At 45.9% G+C, this 19,537-nt stretch overlaps 1 protein-coding gene across 1 annotated transcript in view; it reads left to right on the top strand.

Moving 5' to 3' along the window:
• LOC139656941 (CUGBP Elav-like family member 2) overlaps positions 1-19,537 on the top strand; it is a 47,693-nt gene that overhangs the window by 13,767 nt on the left and 14,389 nt on the right. Inside the window, exons 3-6 of the mRNA XM_071534585.1 lie at positions 2,835-2,969; positions 8,717-8,796; positions 14,798-14,959; positions 16,548-16,611. Coding sequence (XP_071390686.1) covers positions 2,835-2,969; positions 8,717-8,796; positions 14,798-14,959; positions 16,548-16,611 — 441 coding nt within the window. The remainder of the gene's footprint in view (positions 1-2,834; positions 2,970-8,716; positions 8,797-14,797; positions 14,960-16,547; positions 16,612-19,537) is intronic.

Below are 19,537 nucleotides of genomic sequence, written 5' to 3'. Positions count from 1 at the left end.
TGGACATCGTGTCCCTAAATCCATTCCTGTCTCCCTTTGTGTTATTCTGCCCATTCATAGTTTCATTCGCTACTGTACTGTGCACACAAAAAATCTGTGAAGCAAAGATGCTTTCAAAAATAATGAAATGAAAAGTTTTTGAATATAAAAAGAAATAAAGAGCAGTCTACTGACACACTAATGCAGAAAACAAATTAATAAACATCTAAGACAAAGTTTATATAAAAAATCTAGGGTGCCTAAGACTTGCACAGTAATGTATGTTCAATCAGCCTGTTATTGCCAGCTTTTTATTTCTTTGTTTTGGTTGTTAAATTAAAATCCTGGTAGCATTAAAAAGGTCTTAAAAGGTTTTAAATTTGCCTCTCTGAAACCTGCAGATACCCTGTGTGTGTGCTATTGTTTTGCTATACTGGATACTTGGAAAGAATTGGAGGTGGCAGTATTAGAGTAAATCATACAGTAGGTGGCAAGTGGGTATGGCAAGGTGTGGCATCCTCTTTGACCTGATTGAGTCCAAATTTGATCTCGTCATTTTAATCATTAAAATGTAAAGATCAAGCAAAAACTGGCAGAAATCTATTTGGGAGGCAGATCTAAAAATAATTCAGGGGAGCATTCAGGAGCAATGTTCCCTTTAATTTGATAGTCTGGTGATTTATCACACTGATCAAATAACACACAAATGTAGTCTATTTATATGAGCAGGTTTTGGTGGTGAATGATATTAAATGCAGAGACTCAGGCCATAGCTTCGGGTTTAGATCCAGAGAGAGACCTGATGGCTGACCTGCAGACAGTGAAATGCAGTAGCGCCACAAGCCACCGGCTCCAGCATTGTCCACTGCAGAGAAATACAATAAAACCACAGCATCAAGCAAGAGAGCCTTATAAAGCTATCATCTACTCCGCTGAAATATGGCGAAATCCGACTTTATAAGACACAACCGGCGAGGTAACGACGGCAGAACTTAATAAAGCGGCTGCAGCTCACGGCCGGGGTAGTGAAATATAGCGCGGGGCTATACGAAACATATCCATCCACTTAATGGTAATGACCTTTAATAAACCCGGTATTAGAGTCGCCGTAACGATGACGAATGGCCGCTCGGAGGTTTATTAGTTTAGTCAATCAAACGGTGTGAAGGAGACGGAAGGAGGAGGAGGAGAGATGTACAGTACGGAGCGAGATACCGCAGCCGCTCCCGTCCCTTTGTCGCCGAAACCCCCCCCCCCCCCCGATTCATCCCGGGAATGGAAAAGCTGACTCCGGATCAGCCCGGAGCCGGCTTCCCGAGCCTTATCGCCCGCCCGCCTGCCTCTCCGCCTCGTCCGAAAAACAGAAACAGTCAATTGTAACAATATCTCCTCTCTTTCTTTTCTATCGACACAGAGTAAATTAATTACATTGCTGTTAGACTTGTGGTAATCTTCCTCTGGAGTGATGCGCACACACACACACACACACACGCATACACACACACACACACTGTGTACAAAGGAGTTAAAGCTTTTTGAAACAACACTTATCTTGGCGGCATATCCCGACGGTTTGTTTTTTTAAACACACAAACAATTCAAACAGCAAAATAAACAAGTGTGCTATTGATTTCCCAGAGTGCAACAGACCGCTTATCTCTTTCGCCTCGCGGTAAGAGCTGACAGTTTCCTCATTAAAAATGAATTGGATTAGCATTACATTGAATGTGGGGGGAACACATAAACACACACACACACATGCATACATACACACACACACACACACACACACACACAGTTTCTGCGAGCGGTGAGGATTTTGCTCTCAGCCTAATTCGCACTTAACCTCAAACACACACACACACACACACACACACACACACACACACACACAATACAGTGAAAGTTTCTGGCCGTTACCTGCAACCAACTCGGTTTCCTAGACTAAGGGATGTTGCAAGAGGAATGGAGGGATTGTGTCAGCGGAAGAGAGAGAGAGAGAGGGAGGGAGGGATCAGAGGAGGAGGAGGAGGAGGAGGCGGCGATGAGGGAAAAAGAGGGATCGAGGAGGAAGAGGAGGAGCAGCGGAGGGAGGGAGAGGGTGAGAGAGGACAAGCTGGAGAGTCTCAGCGAGCGGTCGGTGTTGAAGTGATAATGAGACATTGATCAGAGCCTCGCAGATGGCATGATGAAATACATGAATTCTCTCTCTCTCTTTCTTCCCCTTTCTTTTTATTCTCTTTCCCTCTTTCCTGTGTTCACCCTTTCTTTTGCTTGCTCTTTCATTCTCTCTTTCCATCTTTCTACCTTTCTCCGTTGCTTTCCTTCTTCCCCTTTCTTACCCATTCCTTCTTTCTTTCTCTTTATTTCCCTCCTTTGTTCATTCTTTTTCAATCTTTCATTCTTTCTTTCTCTGTCTTTCTTTTGGTCACTTTGGTCACTGCCTTTGTGCTTTCTTTCTCTCACTTTCTTTGGTTCTGTCTCTCTTTCCTTCTTCCTTTGTTCCTTTCTTTGTTGCTTTCTTACTTCTATTTTTTCTTTTTTCTTTCCTTTCTCTCCCTCTCTTTCATATATTGTCTTTTTCTTTCTCTCTTTCATCCATTCATTCCTTTTCTCTCTCTTTTCCCTTATTTCTTTCTGTCACATCCCTCTTTTTTTCCTCTTTCTCCCTCTTTCTTTTGTTCCTTCCATTTGTTTCTTGGCTTCTTTATTTCTTTCCCTCTCGTTCTTTCGTCTGTCCATTCTCTCTTGTCTCTCCCTCTTTTCTCTCTGCTTCCTCCCTCCCCTCCATTCCCCCTCTACTTCCCCCATCCTCCTCCTCCTCCTTCTTCTTCTTCTTCTTCTTGGCCCCGCAGCGGTGGAGGACAGGAAGTTGTTCATCGGCATGGTGTCGAAGAAGTGCAACGAGAACGACATCCGGGTGATGTTCTCGGCATTCGGACAGATCGAGGAGTGCCGGATCCTCCGAGGGCCCGACGGACTCAGCAGAGGTGTGTGTGTCGGTCCGGTCCCTCCTCCATCCATGAACAACACTTAACACACTTCATCTGTGAATACTATAGCCCCGACGGCCTCAAGATGGCCGCTGCAAAATCAGTTGCATTTAATCGCGTTACTTGCTTGAACATGTTCAAAACCTTGGAGGGGAATCTTGACCACATATCGAAGACAGAATCTGATGCGAAGTCTTCCTCCTTGAGTATTTACAAAACAGACATATGTGGAAAATGAAAATTCAAAATGTCAGTTTGGTTGTTAAAGCTGTAATATGCAGCTTTTTCACTTTAAAATAACAACAAATATATAGGGTATATTTTATATTATCAGTCTGTCCCCGTCTGTGACCCTGTATGTACATAACTAAATCCCCAGTTTGCCTCAAATTGGCTTATTGGGGACGTTTTGGGATGTTTTTTATACCATTTGCTGTGGGCGGTCATATGGGCATGTCCAGTAATGAAAAGTAGTCATAGCAACAACAACAACCCAACTGAGGGGAAGTAGGGCGGGACTAGCAATACACATAGCTGGCTCACGATGAAAAGTTGCATATTGTAGTTTTAAAATCAACTTCTGTCTTGAGAAACCGAGAACTCCATGTCCAAGTCCACTGTTCCCCCTACCACTTAAGCTCGGTCAATCACAACTTTGCAGTGCGACCTAGCGCTGTGTCTAGCATGCAATGAGCAAAACTTGAAGTAAGAGTGATACACGAACCAAACAAACCCAACAAACCCAATAAATAGCCTTGTATGGCCTTGATTTGCATGCTTTTTCCGCAAATCACAGGTCCATCAGAAGTGGTGTTCTTGGACATGGAGTGGTCTCTTCTACGTTCTAAGTTGATCCGAACAATGAAATTGAACTTTTGAGTGGTAATTTTTCACATATATGTCTATGTATACTCAGGAAGACAGGCATCGTATCAGAACCTGTTTTCAACCAGACGCTTCTTGGTACGTGGTCAAGATTTCTTTGAAGGTTTTGAATGGGTCGCGCTGGGACTCAAGATGCAAGTAAATGCAATTGAATTGGAGCGACATCTTAAGGCTGTTAGGGCTACTGTGAATGCATACTTTCTCTATATATCTCTTCTTCCCTCTCTCTCTTTCTCCCTCTCTTGCTCACTCTCTTTCCTTAGCCCCAGCCTCTAACCCTCCTCTTCCGCTGTCCCTCTAACCACCGTCCATATCCTTGCCCTTCCATGTCTTCCCAGTGTAGCCTTACTGTAAGCCAGCTACAGTACAAAGCTCTTTGATACTTAGTAGTAGTAAAACCAAGGGCGTTTTCAAACCTACAGTCCGTTGGCTTTGGTTCGAATTAGGGCCAAGTTGTTGCTTTGTTGAATTTTGGCATTGGTTCAGTAAGCAACCCATAATTGTCAACAAAGGCCAAATTGATGCAGTCATTTCCTTAATTGGATCGATGAAAGAAATGGACCTTCAATGGACCATCGGCATTAGCTTTGTTTGTGGATCATTGCATTGCATGTCATTCTTTGCTTCATATATCTACCTCTGTTATGTTACCACAACGATGAATTCGAGTGTCTCGAAATCTCAAAAACAATGGGTTGAGAGGACACTCCCCTGTGAGAAGACGCTCACAGGGGAAGGCACACTCTAATGAGCGCCTCAACTCTTTCACCCTTAAAATCCATCCTCCCAAATAACCCATATATCCACAGCGTGCTTAACCCACAATGCACAGTGCTTCCTGTAGTTGGTTCAGAGCACGGTCGGATCATGTTCTCACTCAAAAGAAAGCACTCCAGGGTTGGTTTGGAAACGAACCGAGAAACCTTTCAACAAGGTGCCGGTCTGATTGGTTTGGTCTATACCCAACTGTGATTGCTGTGTTCTCGCATTCTCAAATGAACCAAACTAAAGGGATCAAGAGTTCAAAATAGCTGCTCTAAACTAGGTGTGAAAACGCCCTAAGTAAACATTTCAGTGCATCAAAAGATCCAGATCTAGTGAGTCCTCCCAACCGGTCAGGTAGAACTACCAACCCCCTCATCTCTCAGTCCAATCTCAACTATTGCAGCTCTCGCAATGCGGTACAGGAGCCCTTACATTGGGACCTCCTCCATCATCAGCCCCCTCTCACACACCTGCCTACCCCCCCCCCCCCCCCCCACCTAATCCCTCCCCTCCCTCCCACTACTCCCAACCCCACCCACCTCCCCACCCTCCCGTCCCCTTTGTGCTCTCTATGTGCCGAAGAGATGGTGGGGGCTTTTCGAAAAAACCCAAACTGTCTGTTCCCCTCTTCCTCCTCCTCTTCCTCCTCACTGTCACTGTCATCGTCCATGCAGGTTTGGTGTGGATCTGTCGGTCATGTATATCTATTTTTTTCTGTGCTCGTCGGACGTTGTTATGGATGTTATTACTGTTGACTCGTGTGTTATATTCTCAATGTCTCTTCTCTCTCTCCTCAAGGTTCCCTCTATCTCCTTTTCTTTCATCTAGAAACTCAAACTCCCATGCTCCTTTGCTCCTCCACACAGCATCTCCACTGTCTCCCCTCATCAGTGCTCCACTATCTATTCGCCCTGACTGTCCTAGAATCCTCTCTTAGATCAATTTGTCCTCTTTTCCCAGACATCGGCCTCCTTCCCTCCCCTCCCTGTTTCCTTCTCCCATTCCTTTTCTGCTCCTCTCTTTTGTCCTCATAAATATTTCAGATGCGGTGGCCACATCCTCCTTTCTGTTAAACTAAAATGAACCACTTAGTCGCCGATGGCAGTCAGAGAGAGAACGCTGGTAGTCCAGCTTGGGGCAGGCTAGTAAATAAACAACCCCAACCAGGTTGAAATTAAATAGGCCCTCAAGGATTTCTACAAGCCTGCCTGTCCCAGAGGCCCTCAGTCCCACCTAGCCGCACTGCCGAGCTCCTATTAAACCGCGGTATCAATCAGAAGAGCGTTCCGCCACCCCGCTATTAATAAAATATGGATCACACCACTGGTGGATGGCTGGGCCTGGGGAGCTACCCTACTTTCATTAAAGGACTGTTTGGTTCTCCACTGACGACAGAATGCGGCCCGTGAGGTATTTTTAGCGCTCGAGCCACGTCCCATCTCTCCGCCGTGAAAAATAAGACACGCACCAACCAGCCACAGAAGAAAGGGAGTTTTTTTTCTTTATTATCAGCTTTGACATTAATGAATCCATGTTCGGGTACTGAGGAGTGCTTTATTTAGGAGCTTTGCTAGGATCATGCTGGTGAAACAGGCTACAGATAGATATGTATTTTGGAGGAAAGGCATATTCTGTCTGCTAATTGGAGAGACACCCAGGAGTTTCCGTCAGTTGCCAGCCAAAGACAGCATAGCCCACCAGTTTATAAATAGAGAGTGGACAGAGGACCCAATTTGCCAATCAGGACTGTGGGCTAACCCAAATGGAAGCCCCCTCCAGAACTGGTCTAGTTCTGGGGCAGCACATCTTCACAGAGGACGGGACAACCTCTCGGAAAATTAGCAGTTAAATGACAGATTGTGGCCCATCTAAAATAGACAGTCCCCTGAATCAGTTGAAAAATGACCCCTTTTCCACTGTCCTATCTAATACCAGCTAGCACAGCATGGCGCTGGAAAGGACACATCAAAATGTTTACTAGGTCAGCGCCACAAACTATGATAACCTTCATTCCCTATGTATTACCTTCTTAGCTCTTCAATATTAAAATCAGTGATGCAGCGGTAAGACATAAGACAAACAACCACCAATATAAGCAAAATCAATTATATTTTCAGCAAAGCACTCATTTACATTGTTTCCCGAAATAACCTATTTACCTACTTTCATGTAATTTACATCAGTTTAATACTATACTATACTTAATCTAATAATAATAAACTTGATTTGCATAGCACTTTTCAGAACACAGTTACACAGTGCTTTACAATGGAGTAAAGCTGATAAAAGATCATTACATAAAAGCAAGTCCATATCGTCCATATCGTCCATAGTTGCTAACTGCATCATTATGTAATATTGGGACCTAAATGTCTTTGTGATATCATTTCAAAACAGATTGCAAAGCTGTTTTGTACATAGCGAATTATGTCAGGCTAAGAAAATGGATACACTCTTTTTTCACAAACAAAAATGTGGGTAGGTAGGTTTACCCTTCATCATATCCCTGATATTAAAATATTATTGTAGCCATGCATGGCCTCTTTGACTACAGGCTTCTCATTTCTCAGGGAAAAGCACTGTAGCAAATGTGTCTAGTGGGTGTAGGTTGGAGAACGACTGCCCATCCCTCACCCTCAGCCTAGTTCTATCACAGCAACAGCAGGCTTTTGATAGAGGTGGAAGAGGACAATGATCGCATCTATTCCTCCCTACGTCTGTCCTTCATTTCACCATCTCTCCTTTGTTCCGTCTCTCTCTCTCTCTCTCTGTGTTGCGTTACGCTGCCCTCCCCTCCCTCCTCACAAACTCTTTCTCTTTTTCTCTCTCTACCCTTTCATCCCGTCCACACAGCCAGGGCCAGTCCATCTGATGACCTCGGCTATTAGTTTTGCCTCTATAGCCGAACCGTGAGCCAGTCAGCCGGCCAACCTGAGCATGTGTGTGTTCATGTGTGTGTGTGTGTAATCAGTTCAGGGCTGGCTGTGCTACCATAGCTTGGTGAGTTTGTTAGCATATTATTAGCCTAGGGGGTTGTTGAAGCACTTCTCACATTATCTCCTCTAATCACTCCCTAACCAGCCAGACAAAACACAACCTTGCATCACCCCAACCCACATACAACCAAACACAGCCCAATAACAAATCCCCCCTCCCTAAACCGCCTCCGGCTATAATGAAGGCGTCTGTCCATTCTTGATTGGCTAAAATAACTGTCAATCAGGGAGGCGGCAAGACAAGGGGGTCCACACCTCCTCCCATCTCTCTCCCCGTCTCTCTTTGGATTGAATTAATATGATTTTCTATCTGATTCCTTTCATGCTCCCCCTCTTCCTGAGCCCCTGCGGATGTTTTGTCACAGCTCGCCTTCTCCCAGCCGCACCCACCCCTCCCCACACACACACACACACACACACACACACCTCTGCTGTTGTACAATAAGAGAAAGAGGGCACCCAATCAGACACACAATACAGGCCCAAATGAATTCAAATCGCTTTCATGCAAATTTGGACTGATTTACATTGTTGAGAGAGCGCTTGAAGTCAGGTATGACTAATTCTGTCGGTGCGTAGGAGCGAGAGACTGTGGAAAAATAAAAGAGGGTGAGAGAAAGAGATGGGGGGGTGGGGGGGCAAGGCGCTTCAACTACCCCTAATATTGGCGTTGAAAGCGTCAACAGCCAATCCCTATTTGCCCCCCCAGAAAACCCCCGACCAATCAAATCAAAAGGCCCGGTGCTGATGGTGGCGGTCTCAGATGGTCCAATGGCGGCTGTGGATGGGATGGGGGTCGGGGTTGTGCTTGTGGTTGTCATGACACTGTGCTCGTTTTTTTTGGCTGTTGTTTCCTACAGCGACTGAGAACACTGTTGTCCGCCTGTTGGCTGTTCTCTGTATCAATCTCTGTTTTGGGTTTTTTATAACGACGACGTGTCCAACCCTTTTGTCTTGTTTTGTTCTTTCTTGTCTTTCCTCCTCCTCTTCCTCCTCCTCCCCTTCTGCCCCCCCCACCCCCCCTCCCCTCCCCTCCCCACCCTTCCACTGTCCCTCCATCCCTCCCTCCCTCCCCTCCCCTCCCCTCCCTCCCTACAGGATGTGCGTTTGTCACGTTTTCTACCAGAGCTATGGCACAGAATGCAATCAAAGCCATGCACCAGTCTCAGACTATGGAGGTACTGTACTCTCGCCCTTTCTTGATCTCTCTTTCTTTCTGTCTTTCTCTCTCTCTCTCTCTCTTTCTCTCTCATCCTCTCTGCCGACTTGTGATGGAATCAATGCTGTCACATCCCTGTTCTCCCCCCCCCCTCCACCCCCCCATTTTTTTTTGTGTCTTCGCTACAAATTTTCAAAGTAGGACAAAGTCGCGCAAAGCAGACATGTCTAAAAAACTTGAAACCACAAAATGATGAAAAAAAAAAAACCCACCTGCAAACAGCAATCATCTCTTTGACAAAAAAGCCAGCACCTCTGACACACAGCCAGTGTTACAGACTAGTCCAAATAAATTTAGACAGGACCTCCATCAGTGACACTGGGACCCCGGTGTCGCCATGATGAGGGCCGGCCGCAGTGCCTTTTGTGTTCCCCAGGTTTAGGCGCCCTTGTCAACACTGTAGGACCGGTGACAGGGCAAGATGACAGGGCTGTGATTGGGAGAGAATTACATGGTATGCGAACGTCTGTGTGTGTGTGTGTGTGTCACAGAGAGAGAGAGACAGAAAGACAGGGGGTGATAATAACAGGCTGTATTAAAGAAAAAGCACTAGTGGCATTCACCCCTGTAGCCCCCTCATTATAGATGCTCATGATAATCATGGCTGCTATTGATGTGCTCTGACCCTGACACGGGAAAACGAACGCTCCTCCCCTCATGTCTGTCTGTCTGTCTGCGTGTGTGTGTGTGTGTGTGTGTGTGTGTGTGTGTGTGTGTGCGTGCGTGCATAACGTGACCCGCTGTTTATGTTGTGGCACTGTGAATATCAGCTGTGTGTCCGTGTTGATTTATGTCTTTCGGAGTATAAGGAGTGACACTCTCTTCCGACGCCGTTAGTATTAAGCTAGAATTATCCTCGCTCTGAGCAGTCGTCTGCCACAATAGGCCGGGTAAACACTGCCAGTGTCCCTTGCTTTTATCAGGCGCACAGCAAAGCCTTAAACCATAACACAACGATATTGCAGTGGACAATGGCAAAATACCTTCATTTCCATTTGAAAACAAGCTGTCTGGCCTCGGGCGAACCTAAATTGCCGCATCCGTTTGTTAATGTTCTTCAGTTTTGCAATTTAAAAGTAATTACTTCGGGTCCGAATGAGGGAATGAGGCCTGGTAAATAGAGTTTGGTTATTGTCTTGGCTCTATTGCACCACACAGTCTAAGATAGAGCAAGATTGCGTGGCTGTGTGTGTGTGTGTGTGTGTGTGTGTGTGTGTGCGTGCGGCGTCGCACGTCCGCGCCGCATGTCACGAAAAGAGAGGGAGACAGCCTGCGTTTCCATTCGCTGATGGCCCTGTCACTGTCATATCCATTCTCATTACGTTGTGACATTCAGGTACACACACTCCCACCCACACACACACACACGCACAAACACACATGCTCCGTGAATGTCAGGCCGTAATGAAAGTGGATATGACCGAGACAGGTAATTCACTGTCGAACCTGTAAAGACACACACACACACACGTACACACACACAAATGCACGCCTACACATAAGAGTATGGATGGGAGAGAAGTGGGTCGGCCTCATTCGATTGCATTTGTGCCGTTTCTGTGTAGCTGCTGATTTGTGCTTTGCTTTACATTATTCACTCCCTCTGTAAAGACTCATTTGCCGCTGTGCTTAGAGGCTGTTCCCCATGTGCTGCATTCCATCAACACTGATTTCTGTTTGCAGCCATTTCTTTTCCTTCTTCTTTTCTTCCGCAGATGAGACGAGAGGCCCACTCGCATATTATCGCGCGCTCACACACACACACACACACAAGCAAAGCGCACACGCATTCAAGTGCGTTTAGACAAGAGCTTAAGTAGAGCATGAGAGAATACATAGCGGTGTCTGTTTAAACAGTGAACAAACACATCTGTCAACTTAATGGGACAGCGTACAGAGATGCAAAGATGGAGAGACTGACACTGGAAAGAAAATAGAGCGACGTTAACAGCCAGAAAACCAGTCCGGATTAGATTAATGAGCGGCCGCTGTGTTGTATACGAGACATATATACGAGACCATATAGGGTTCGTATAGGATGCCATGTGTTTCTAATAGCGTGAGTCACAGCCTGTCTGTGTTATCTGTCTTAGTTAATGGGGGAGTCCTGCTTTCCTGTAAGTACCGCGAGGCCACGCGAGGTCACACCGCAGAGACCGTGCGCGAGACATTTAAAGGCCATGTGAGTAAAATAATTGCGAGAAAGAAGAGGGTGTATATAAACGACGCTCTCTCGAAAGGTGCGGCGGATTGATTTTCAAGGTAAACGGGCTCGGAGCCTAGAAGTTCAGTCTGCGTGTGTAGCCTGCGTCTCGGCACTTCAGAGCGCCGCTCGGAAGAGATGGGAAATGATGTGTAATGTTCTCTTCACGGTTGTCTAGGAGAGTCGACTCCAGCCGACCGAGCTGGGGGTTTATTAGCGGAGTGCGTTCCGGCAGAGACGCAGGTTCAGCCTGTCTGCAGCCTCTTGGCCTGTTAGACAACTTACCTGTAAAGCGATGAAAGCATAGACGCCAAAATCATCCATGTGTCCCGGGTAGATCACTGGCTTTGGTGCTCCATGCCAACACGTTAGCATACACTATGTTGAGTGATAGTAGGCGACTAGCATTATCTCAGAAGGGAGACAATGAGAACTTGTAGCAGCTCAGAAGCTAAATTGTAAGCAATTTTCGAGATATGTGACCAAAATCCGGCAGTTTTGTCTAGGAGACTGGTAAACACGATATGAAATATGATACAAAAAATAACAGTGTTTTGAACTAGAAAGGACTGCTTTCCCTGTGGAGAGGTTTCTCTTCCCGTGAGACTTGGAGTGTTTTGTTTCCATAGGAAGTGAAAGTGTTGGGAAATGGGACACTGTGTAGTTAAAAGTCACTCTCACCTGAAATAGTTCCAAAAATAAATTGGCACTGCATCAGCAGTATTGAGTTAATATTTCATTTTTTTTTTTTATTTCTCAATCTACTGGCCATATAATAAAAAAACATTCACACTTTCTAACCCTAACCCACTAAAAAGTCAGCCTTCTTACTGTGGACAATGCTAGTTGCCTGTTATCCCTCAACATAGTGTATGCTAAAGTGTTAGCATGGAGCACTGGAACGATCTACGGGTGTCTACAGGGAGTCTTCTTGTCGCCCCCTGCTGTTTGCATTAAAACTGGCCATCAAAATGAATTGGATGGTTGCCACATTTTATATTACACAACATGAGGTGTGATTAAACCTCTATTTCCTATGATTGATCATACTCTGAGTGTTTCAAATGATCTGGTAGCATTAATACAAAACTATAGTATTTTCCAAATTGGATCTACAAAGCCAGTCGCCCAATGACATCACTACCACAATCCACTCCAGCGAGCTCCAGCACACTGAGCTCCAGTGGCGGGGCATGTATAAATTCCATTCGGCAAAGATGTCTTTATCCCTTAGCTGCCTTGTCAAATACTTTGGATTTCATCAAAAAAGCATCCAGTGTGGTGAAAACCTGTATGAGTCATGGCATGTAGAGCACCATCTTGATTGCTGTCCCTCGTTTTAGAGATGCGATGCAATCATACAGTGCTGTGGCTGTAGTTGTTTTGGACAAGTACACTGTTATGCCATTGCAAAAAATTATATAGTTTCATTTTATTCATAGGCGATTTGCCTTAGTGTTGCAAAATGTCTGATACATGAAAGCTGTTGCTAATTCATGATGAATTATTAAAAATCCCCTTATGGGAAAACGAATGGTGATTTTTTTTCTTTGAACTCAACCAGCAGATGGCATTAAGTTGACACTCTGACACTATGTTCTCGTCGTGTAGCGGCCAAAAGCTCGGCGTATTCCTTTAAAGCGCAGCCCGGTTTGCAGGGAGAACCAGCAGCACCGGCGTCTCTGGAGCTAGAGGCCCCTGGCCCTCTGCCCCTCTCCCAGGGTAGAGCTCTCATTCTGGGCTGCATTTCCCCCGCCTGCTGGGTGTCAGCTGGAGTAATGAGATATTTAGCAGAGAGGGAGAGGGAGCTCCTGTCTCAAGGGGAATCGACTGCAGCGCCGAGACCCAGACTGACACTCTCCCTCCGAATGCAATTCTCCCTTCGTCTCTCTTCTTTATCTGTCTGCGGTCAGAATAAAGAGGGAAAATGACTGGTGGAGAGAGGGAGTAAATATGGCTGAGCCGCCGTCAGACAGGAGACATGCTCATTCAGCTGATAAAGTCAAGCCTTGGCCCACAGAGGAAGGGTTGTCTGGTCACTCACACACACACACACACACACAGCCATACATATACAGATACACACACACAGGTCCACATACGGATAAAAATGCATACAGATACATAAAGATATACCAAGACACACAAATGCATGCACATAAACCTATACATTTGCACATATACACTCGCATTCACCTACATACACATACACTGACACATACAGGCATGCATGTAAACCCATATACACATGCAAACACACACTGTATATGCACACACATATACACAAACATGCACAAATGCACACACACGCATATATGCACTTTTACACTCATGCACACACACATGCATATACACACACACACTCACATGCATGTACACACACATACATTTCCACCCATGTATATACACATTCACACACATATACGCACACGAATGTACGCCCACACACACACACACACACACACACTTGACATACAGCACAGCGTTGCTCTGTGGCAGGCTCCATGTAGAGCAGTGATAGCTGTACAATAGCCAAATCCCTTCCCTCCCCTGCCGACTGTGGATCGCGCCTCCAACTAAATGTTTCAATCAAAAGGTTTTTATTCTCCTGTGGCAGATTGCCTTTGTTTCGAACGGATTCGCCCCTAGTTAGGCTTTGATTGCAGTGTGTGAGTAATGGTGTGGTATGATAGATTATGACTGCTGTTTCAGCTTCACTGTGTTTCAGCCGTCTGCACTTTCATCAGCAGCTGACTGTTTTGTCTTTTATGTTATAGTTGTTAGTGGGTGTGGTGTGCATGCTTGGTCTCCATGCTGTTACCTTTTTTTTCTCCCCAGTGTCTAGACGATAAAAGGCAGGCAGACACACACACACACACACATACACATACACATACCCACACAGCCACACTGCTACTCCATGGAATAGAGGCTTGGACAATTAGATCTACTTCTTCTGATTGTCCAAATCTCTAAATCTTCCTCTTGCCCCCTCTAGCTCTCTTCCTGGCCATCCATCTCTCTTTCTCTCTGTCTCTCTCTCTCACACACACACACACACACACACACACACACATACACACCAAGCCTCTCCATATGAGATGATGAAATAGTTGTAGAACTCAGGAAATCTGTTTCTGGTGAAACCATTCTGGACTGAGAGATAACTGAGCCCTTATGGGGAAAGAAGAAAGCCCACTGGCTTTGGACTCAAGTTTCCTGTGCGACTGTGTGCGTGTGTGTGCGTGTGTGTGTTTTGCCAGGGATTTAATTGAAAATAAGTAATTGTTTTTTTTCATTTTATCTGCCTTTTTTTTTAATGCTCAAGTAAAGTTTGTTAATAAAAAAGTGTTGATGTGTCTTTGTGTGTGTGTGTGTGTGTGTGTGTGTGCAACTGAGTTTAAGTGTCCACGTTTCCCTTTTGTCATCATTGTAAACAACTTATTTTTAATCTACCTGCCTTTATTAGATGCATAAAAAAAAGTCTGTGAAGCATTTTTATGTTTATATGTGTTTTCTTAATTTACCTGCCTCTATTGTATACAGCAATGATTTTTTTATGTGTGTGTATGTACTATATGTGTATGTGTGTGTGTGTGTGTGTGGCATCTTATAGTTAGTGTCTAACCAACTGAACAACCAGATTCCCAGAGGCTAACTCCTTGCCTTTTCTCTCCTTTCTCCTCTCCTTTCCTCTTCCTCTCTACTCTCTTTTCCCCATCTTCCTCCTCCCCCCCCCTCCAACACACACACACAGGGCTGCTCGTCCCCCATCGTGGTGAAGTTCGCCGACACGCAGAAGGACAAGGAGCAGCGGCGCCTGCAGCAGCAGCTGGCCCAGCAGATGCAGCAGCTGAACAGCGCCACCACCTGGGGCAGCCTGACGGGCCTGGGCGGCCTCACCCCGCAGTATCTGGCTGTAAGAGGAGCCGTCGCGTCGCCCACCACCACCACCACCTCCTCCACCCCTTACTGCAGCCCCATGGCCAACGCCGCCGCAGTCAGTGCCCCAAGCCAAGCCGTCCAAACCCCCCCCAAACCCCCCACCCCACCCCTACCAATACGCCTCCTTCCCCTCTCCTCCTCCTCCTCCTCCTCTACCCACTCCCCCTTCCTCCCGCTCTTTAATACCCTCCTCTGGTCCCGCCCATCGTTCCTCTACTCCATCCTCCTCCTCCCCCTCCTCCTCCTCCTCCTCCTCCTCCTCGGGGGGGGGGGGCGTAGGGTAGCGTGTCGATGAGGAAATGAGGTCTCTGAATTGTGGGGCTCGAGCGATTTCGAAGTCCGATACCGATGTTTTTTTCCGCCAACAGTCGCCGTTTCAATATCTTTAAATTTGACCATTTTCACAAAAAATGGCAAAGTCTCAGTGTTTCTCCCACAATTGTGTTCTTATCAGGGTGCAAAAGCCTATGAAAGCCTATGAAGCATCATGGGACACTAAAACTCTCCACTGAAACCTATGCTAATGAAATTCCTAATGAAAGCACCCAAATGGGAAGATTTAGTATTGAATTGCCTGTATGTGGGGAGATAATAGAGAGCGAAGCCTATTATTCTTATACATTCTCTAATTGGGATCAGTTCTAGGGAATTCAATTTTGAATTGAAGTGTTTGTTATTTTGCTGGGGACCCTCTGGAACACCCTCAAGGACCACCGAGAGACCGCCGATCCCCAGTTTGGGAACCACTGCAGTAGAGGCCACATCGGTTCAGAAACCTCATTCTCTGCCCCTCTCTCTACAGTCTTCTGGCATTTCAGAGTTCCCCCCTTTCCACCTCATTCTCAGAACTCCTCTCTTAGAAAGTTTTGGGGCTAACCCTTCACTGTCCTGCTCTTCTGTTTCTAAATTAACGGCCACAATCCACATCTCTAAAAAAAAAAATCTGGGATTCGATTCTCAATTTGTTTGATCCTAAGTGCAATTTGCACCTGTCTTTTCAACAAGGGAAAACAGAGCTCAGGCAAACATCTCTCCTTTACTGGATATTGATTCATTTTTGAAAAAAGGGAGAAAAAAAAGTGTTTGGTGAATTGGGCTCCCAGACTTTTCTGCTCTTTCAATCCACTCTCTCTATCAATCTTTTGAAAAGACTAAGCTCTTTTCTGGAAAAAGCACACACAATAGAAACAAGATGTTAATTTGCTGTTAATTCAAGTCTTTGAAGGATGAGTTTTTGACAGCATCAGTATTCCACTTTTGTTTTGGAATCTAATTAGTCGGCTAGATTAGAGCTTTCATGCTCAACTTGTCTGGGAGAATCATGGTGGAATACAAACAGTGTTTGCTTAGAGGAGAGATCAAACTATATTAGCAGCTCATTTACTCATCGAGCACTGATGCAGATACCATATTGCTAAACTGCTCATTACCAGTTCAGCGTCACAGCGTTGTATAGACATGCATTAAGTATCCGGTATCCATCCTGCTCACTTTGTCTCTCCCTCTTCCTCTCTCTGTCTTGTCCTTCTGTCTTTCCTCCTCTCTTTCTTTCTTGCCATCAGTTGCTTCAGCAGGCGACCTCCTCCAGTAACCTAGGAGCCTTCAGCGGGATCCAGCAGATGGCCGGTGAGTCCAAATCAGTCGATAAACTCCCCCGTACACGCCGCCTATCTCGGCAACGGACCCTTTGTTGCGCTCCTCGGTTGTTTTGTACAGACTTCTAAAAGAGGACCAAAGAGCATAACAGATGAACTCGCGTGGCGGAGTTAAGAGAGATCTTTGCCCCGAAGATTTATTAACTGTTGCTAAGATTTGTCTTGATCTTTTAATGAGGCCAGACAAGAGTTGTGCCCTGGGCGCCTTACAGTAGCACCGAGGCTTTGTCAGGAGCCGAGAAAGAGGGAAGAAAGAGAAAGAGAGTGGAGAAAATGTTTAAACGGAGGGCTCCTCTGGTGGATTTCCTTGCACTGCTGGCTGGCGCCATCTACTGCTCTCTCACTGCTGTGGGTCTCTGTGAGCTCTGTGCCGCCTCTCCAGGCTTTCTGCAGGATTCATAAAGCCAATTGAACACTTTTTATGACCTTTTCAGTGCTACATGGAATTGAATTTAAAGAGCAAAATAAACAAAGCTGGGAAAAGCAGTCTACTTCTGATTGAACGTAGCTAATGAAAATTGAGAGAACAGCAATATAAATGGGCAGAAGAAGAAAAGGGACACTGGGAAATTAATTGTTGAGGGACATGAAGTCCAATTGTGTTTAGCGAAGCAGACACAATGGGAAAAAGATGCATATTGTATTAACCCAGATCTGTATTAATGTGAGAGTGAACATGCAAAGGAAGCTCCTTATTTAAGATATTTTTAAGGGCTTAAATTTAGACCATTTAAGACTTTTTCAGACTTCCCTCTCTCCCCTCTCCTTCTTTTCTCTCCATTCTCCATTCCATTTCCCCCTGATACTTTTGCACCTCCCACCCTCTGCCCTCCCCGCTCGCTCTTTCCCTCATCTCACCTCGCCTCTCCTCCTTCACGATGCCCTCCGGCCTTCTCGCTCTCTTTTCTCTCCGTTGCACCCCCCCCCCCCCCCCCCTCTCTCTCTTTCCTCCTCTCTTCCTCTACATCTCTTCCTCGTTCCCTCTGCGGGTTTCTCAGTAAGCTGTCAGCTCTTAATTGTAGGCTGTTTAGTCAGTCGATGGAGAGAAAACAGAGAAGGGGGAATATAAATATATATATATACTGTATATATATAGCGGCAGGAGAAATTGCCAGCCACGACCAGAAGAAGGGAAAACGATAAGTGCAAAACTCGACGGATCTGAGTGTGCCCAGCGTCTCGGGGAGGAAATGATGGGAGTTTTAAAGTGGCGAGCCCCGTCTTGTATTCTTGAGTTTCTGTTGTGTTCCCTTGAGCTAGAACGCCTCGCAATTTCTATATCTCTGATTCAAATTTCGCCCGCTCTGCTGTCGCCGATGGAGCTCACACACACACACACACACACACACACACACACACACACGCATACACACACACACACACACACGGATAAATAGGCTCTGGGATTTGGAACCAAGGGTGAGTAATGGTGTCTGAATTCTGAGATCTGTTGGCCCTCCATCTGTGAGAGAGAGAGAGAGAGGGAGGGAGAGAGCGAGGGAGGGAGAAAACGAGGGTGGCAGAGAGAGAGAGAGAGAGAGAGAGAGGGAGAGAGAGAGAGAGCATTAGTGATTGGCAGGAGATGCGAGACAGCTGAATGACATCTGGTCCCAGTCTTTAACACGAGGAGCTGCAGAGCTGAGAGGCTTCAATTACACCAATGAGCATTCAATTAGACGCAGCCAACGCCGGCCTGGTGCAGCCCGGCTCTGCCATACAGGCTGCATAGACACACACACACACACACACACACACACACACACACACACGCCTGCACACATATGTACATACACACACAATCGCTCACACACTCGCGTACCATCTGCACAGCCCGGATACTCAGACTCCTGATGTGGGGAAGTCGATTGTGTTTGTCTCTTACTTTCTTTCTCCCTCTATTTCTCCCTCTCTCTGTATGGCTCCATCTCTCCTTTATCCCTCTCTAACCCAGTTATTTTTTTTTTTATCTCTTATGCCCGCTCCTTTTCTCCCTATAGCTGTCGCGGGAAAGTGTACGTTCAATGAGAGTCACATACCTGATAGCCTTTGATGAATGCGGGGCTGAATTGGCGGAGAAGTTCTTTGGGAAACGGGGGGGGGGGGGGAGAGAAAAAGAGGTTACATGGGGAGAGAGAGAGAGAGAGCTGCTTCGTAGTCTGCTTTGTCGTCAGCTGGGGGAAGGAAAGGGAACGGAAGGAAAGGATTGGAAAGGGAAGGAAAGGAAAGGAAAGGAAAGGGAACAGAAAGGGAACGGAAAGAGGAAAAGGCAAGGAAAGGAGTAGAAAAGCGAGGAAAGATTGCAGCATTCTGTTTACTCTCCTTTGTCGTCATCTGGGGAAGGAAAGGAAAGGAAAGCAAAGGAAAGGAAAGGGAACAGAAAGGGAACGGAAAGAGGAAAAGGCAAGGAAAGGAGTAGAAAAGCGAGGAAAGATTGCAGCATTCTGTTTACTCTCCTTTGTCGTCATTTGGGGAAAGGGAAGGAAAGGATTGGAAAGGAAAGGAAAGGAAAGGAAAGGAAAGGAAAGGGAAGGGAAGGGAAGGGAAGGAAAGGAAAGGAAAGGATTGGAAAGGAAAGGAAAGGAAAGGAAAGGAAAGGGAAAGAGGAAAAGGCAAGGAGAGGAGTAGAAAAGCGAGGAAAGATTGCAGCATTCTGTTTACTCTCCTTTGTTGTCATCTGGGGAAAGGAAAGGAAAGGAAAGGAAATGATTGGAAAGGAAAGGAAAGGAAAGGAAAGGAAAGGAAAGGAAAGGAAAGGAAAGGAAAGGAAAGGACAAGGCAAGGAAAGGAGTAGAAAAGCGAGGAAAGACACTGCGATGCCCAACAACGATGACGTGTTCCGGTTTATATAAACGGCGAAGTGGCATTAGCCCTAAAATATGTGTGTGGTCAGATCAGCG

Source organism: Centroberyx affinis, unplaced genomic scaffold (genome assembly GCF_046629955.1).
Source record: "Centroberyx affinis isolate AG114_WGS23_722 - 3 ecotype Tasmania unplaced genomic scaffold, CSIRO-AGI_Caff_v1 ptg002585l_1, whole genome shotgun sequence".
NCBI classification, from domain to species: domain Eukaryota; kingdom Metazoa; phylum Chordata; class Actinopteri; order Beryciformes; family Berycidae; genus Centroberyx; species Centroberyx affinis.
This window is presented reverse-complemented; position numbering and strand designations above follow the sequence as displayed.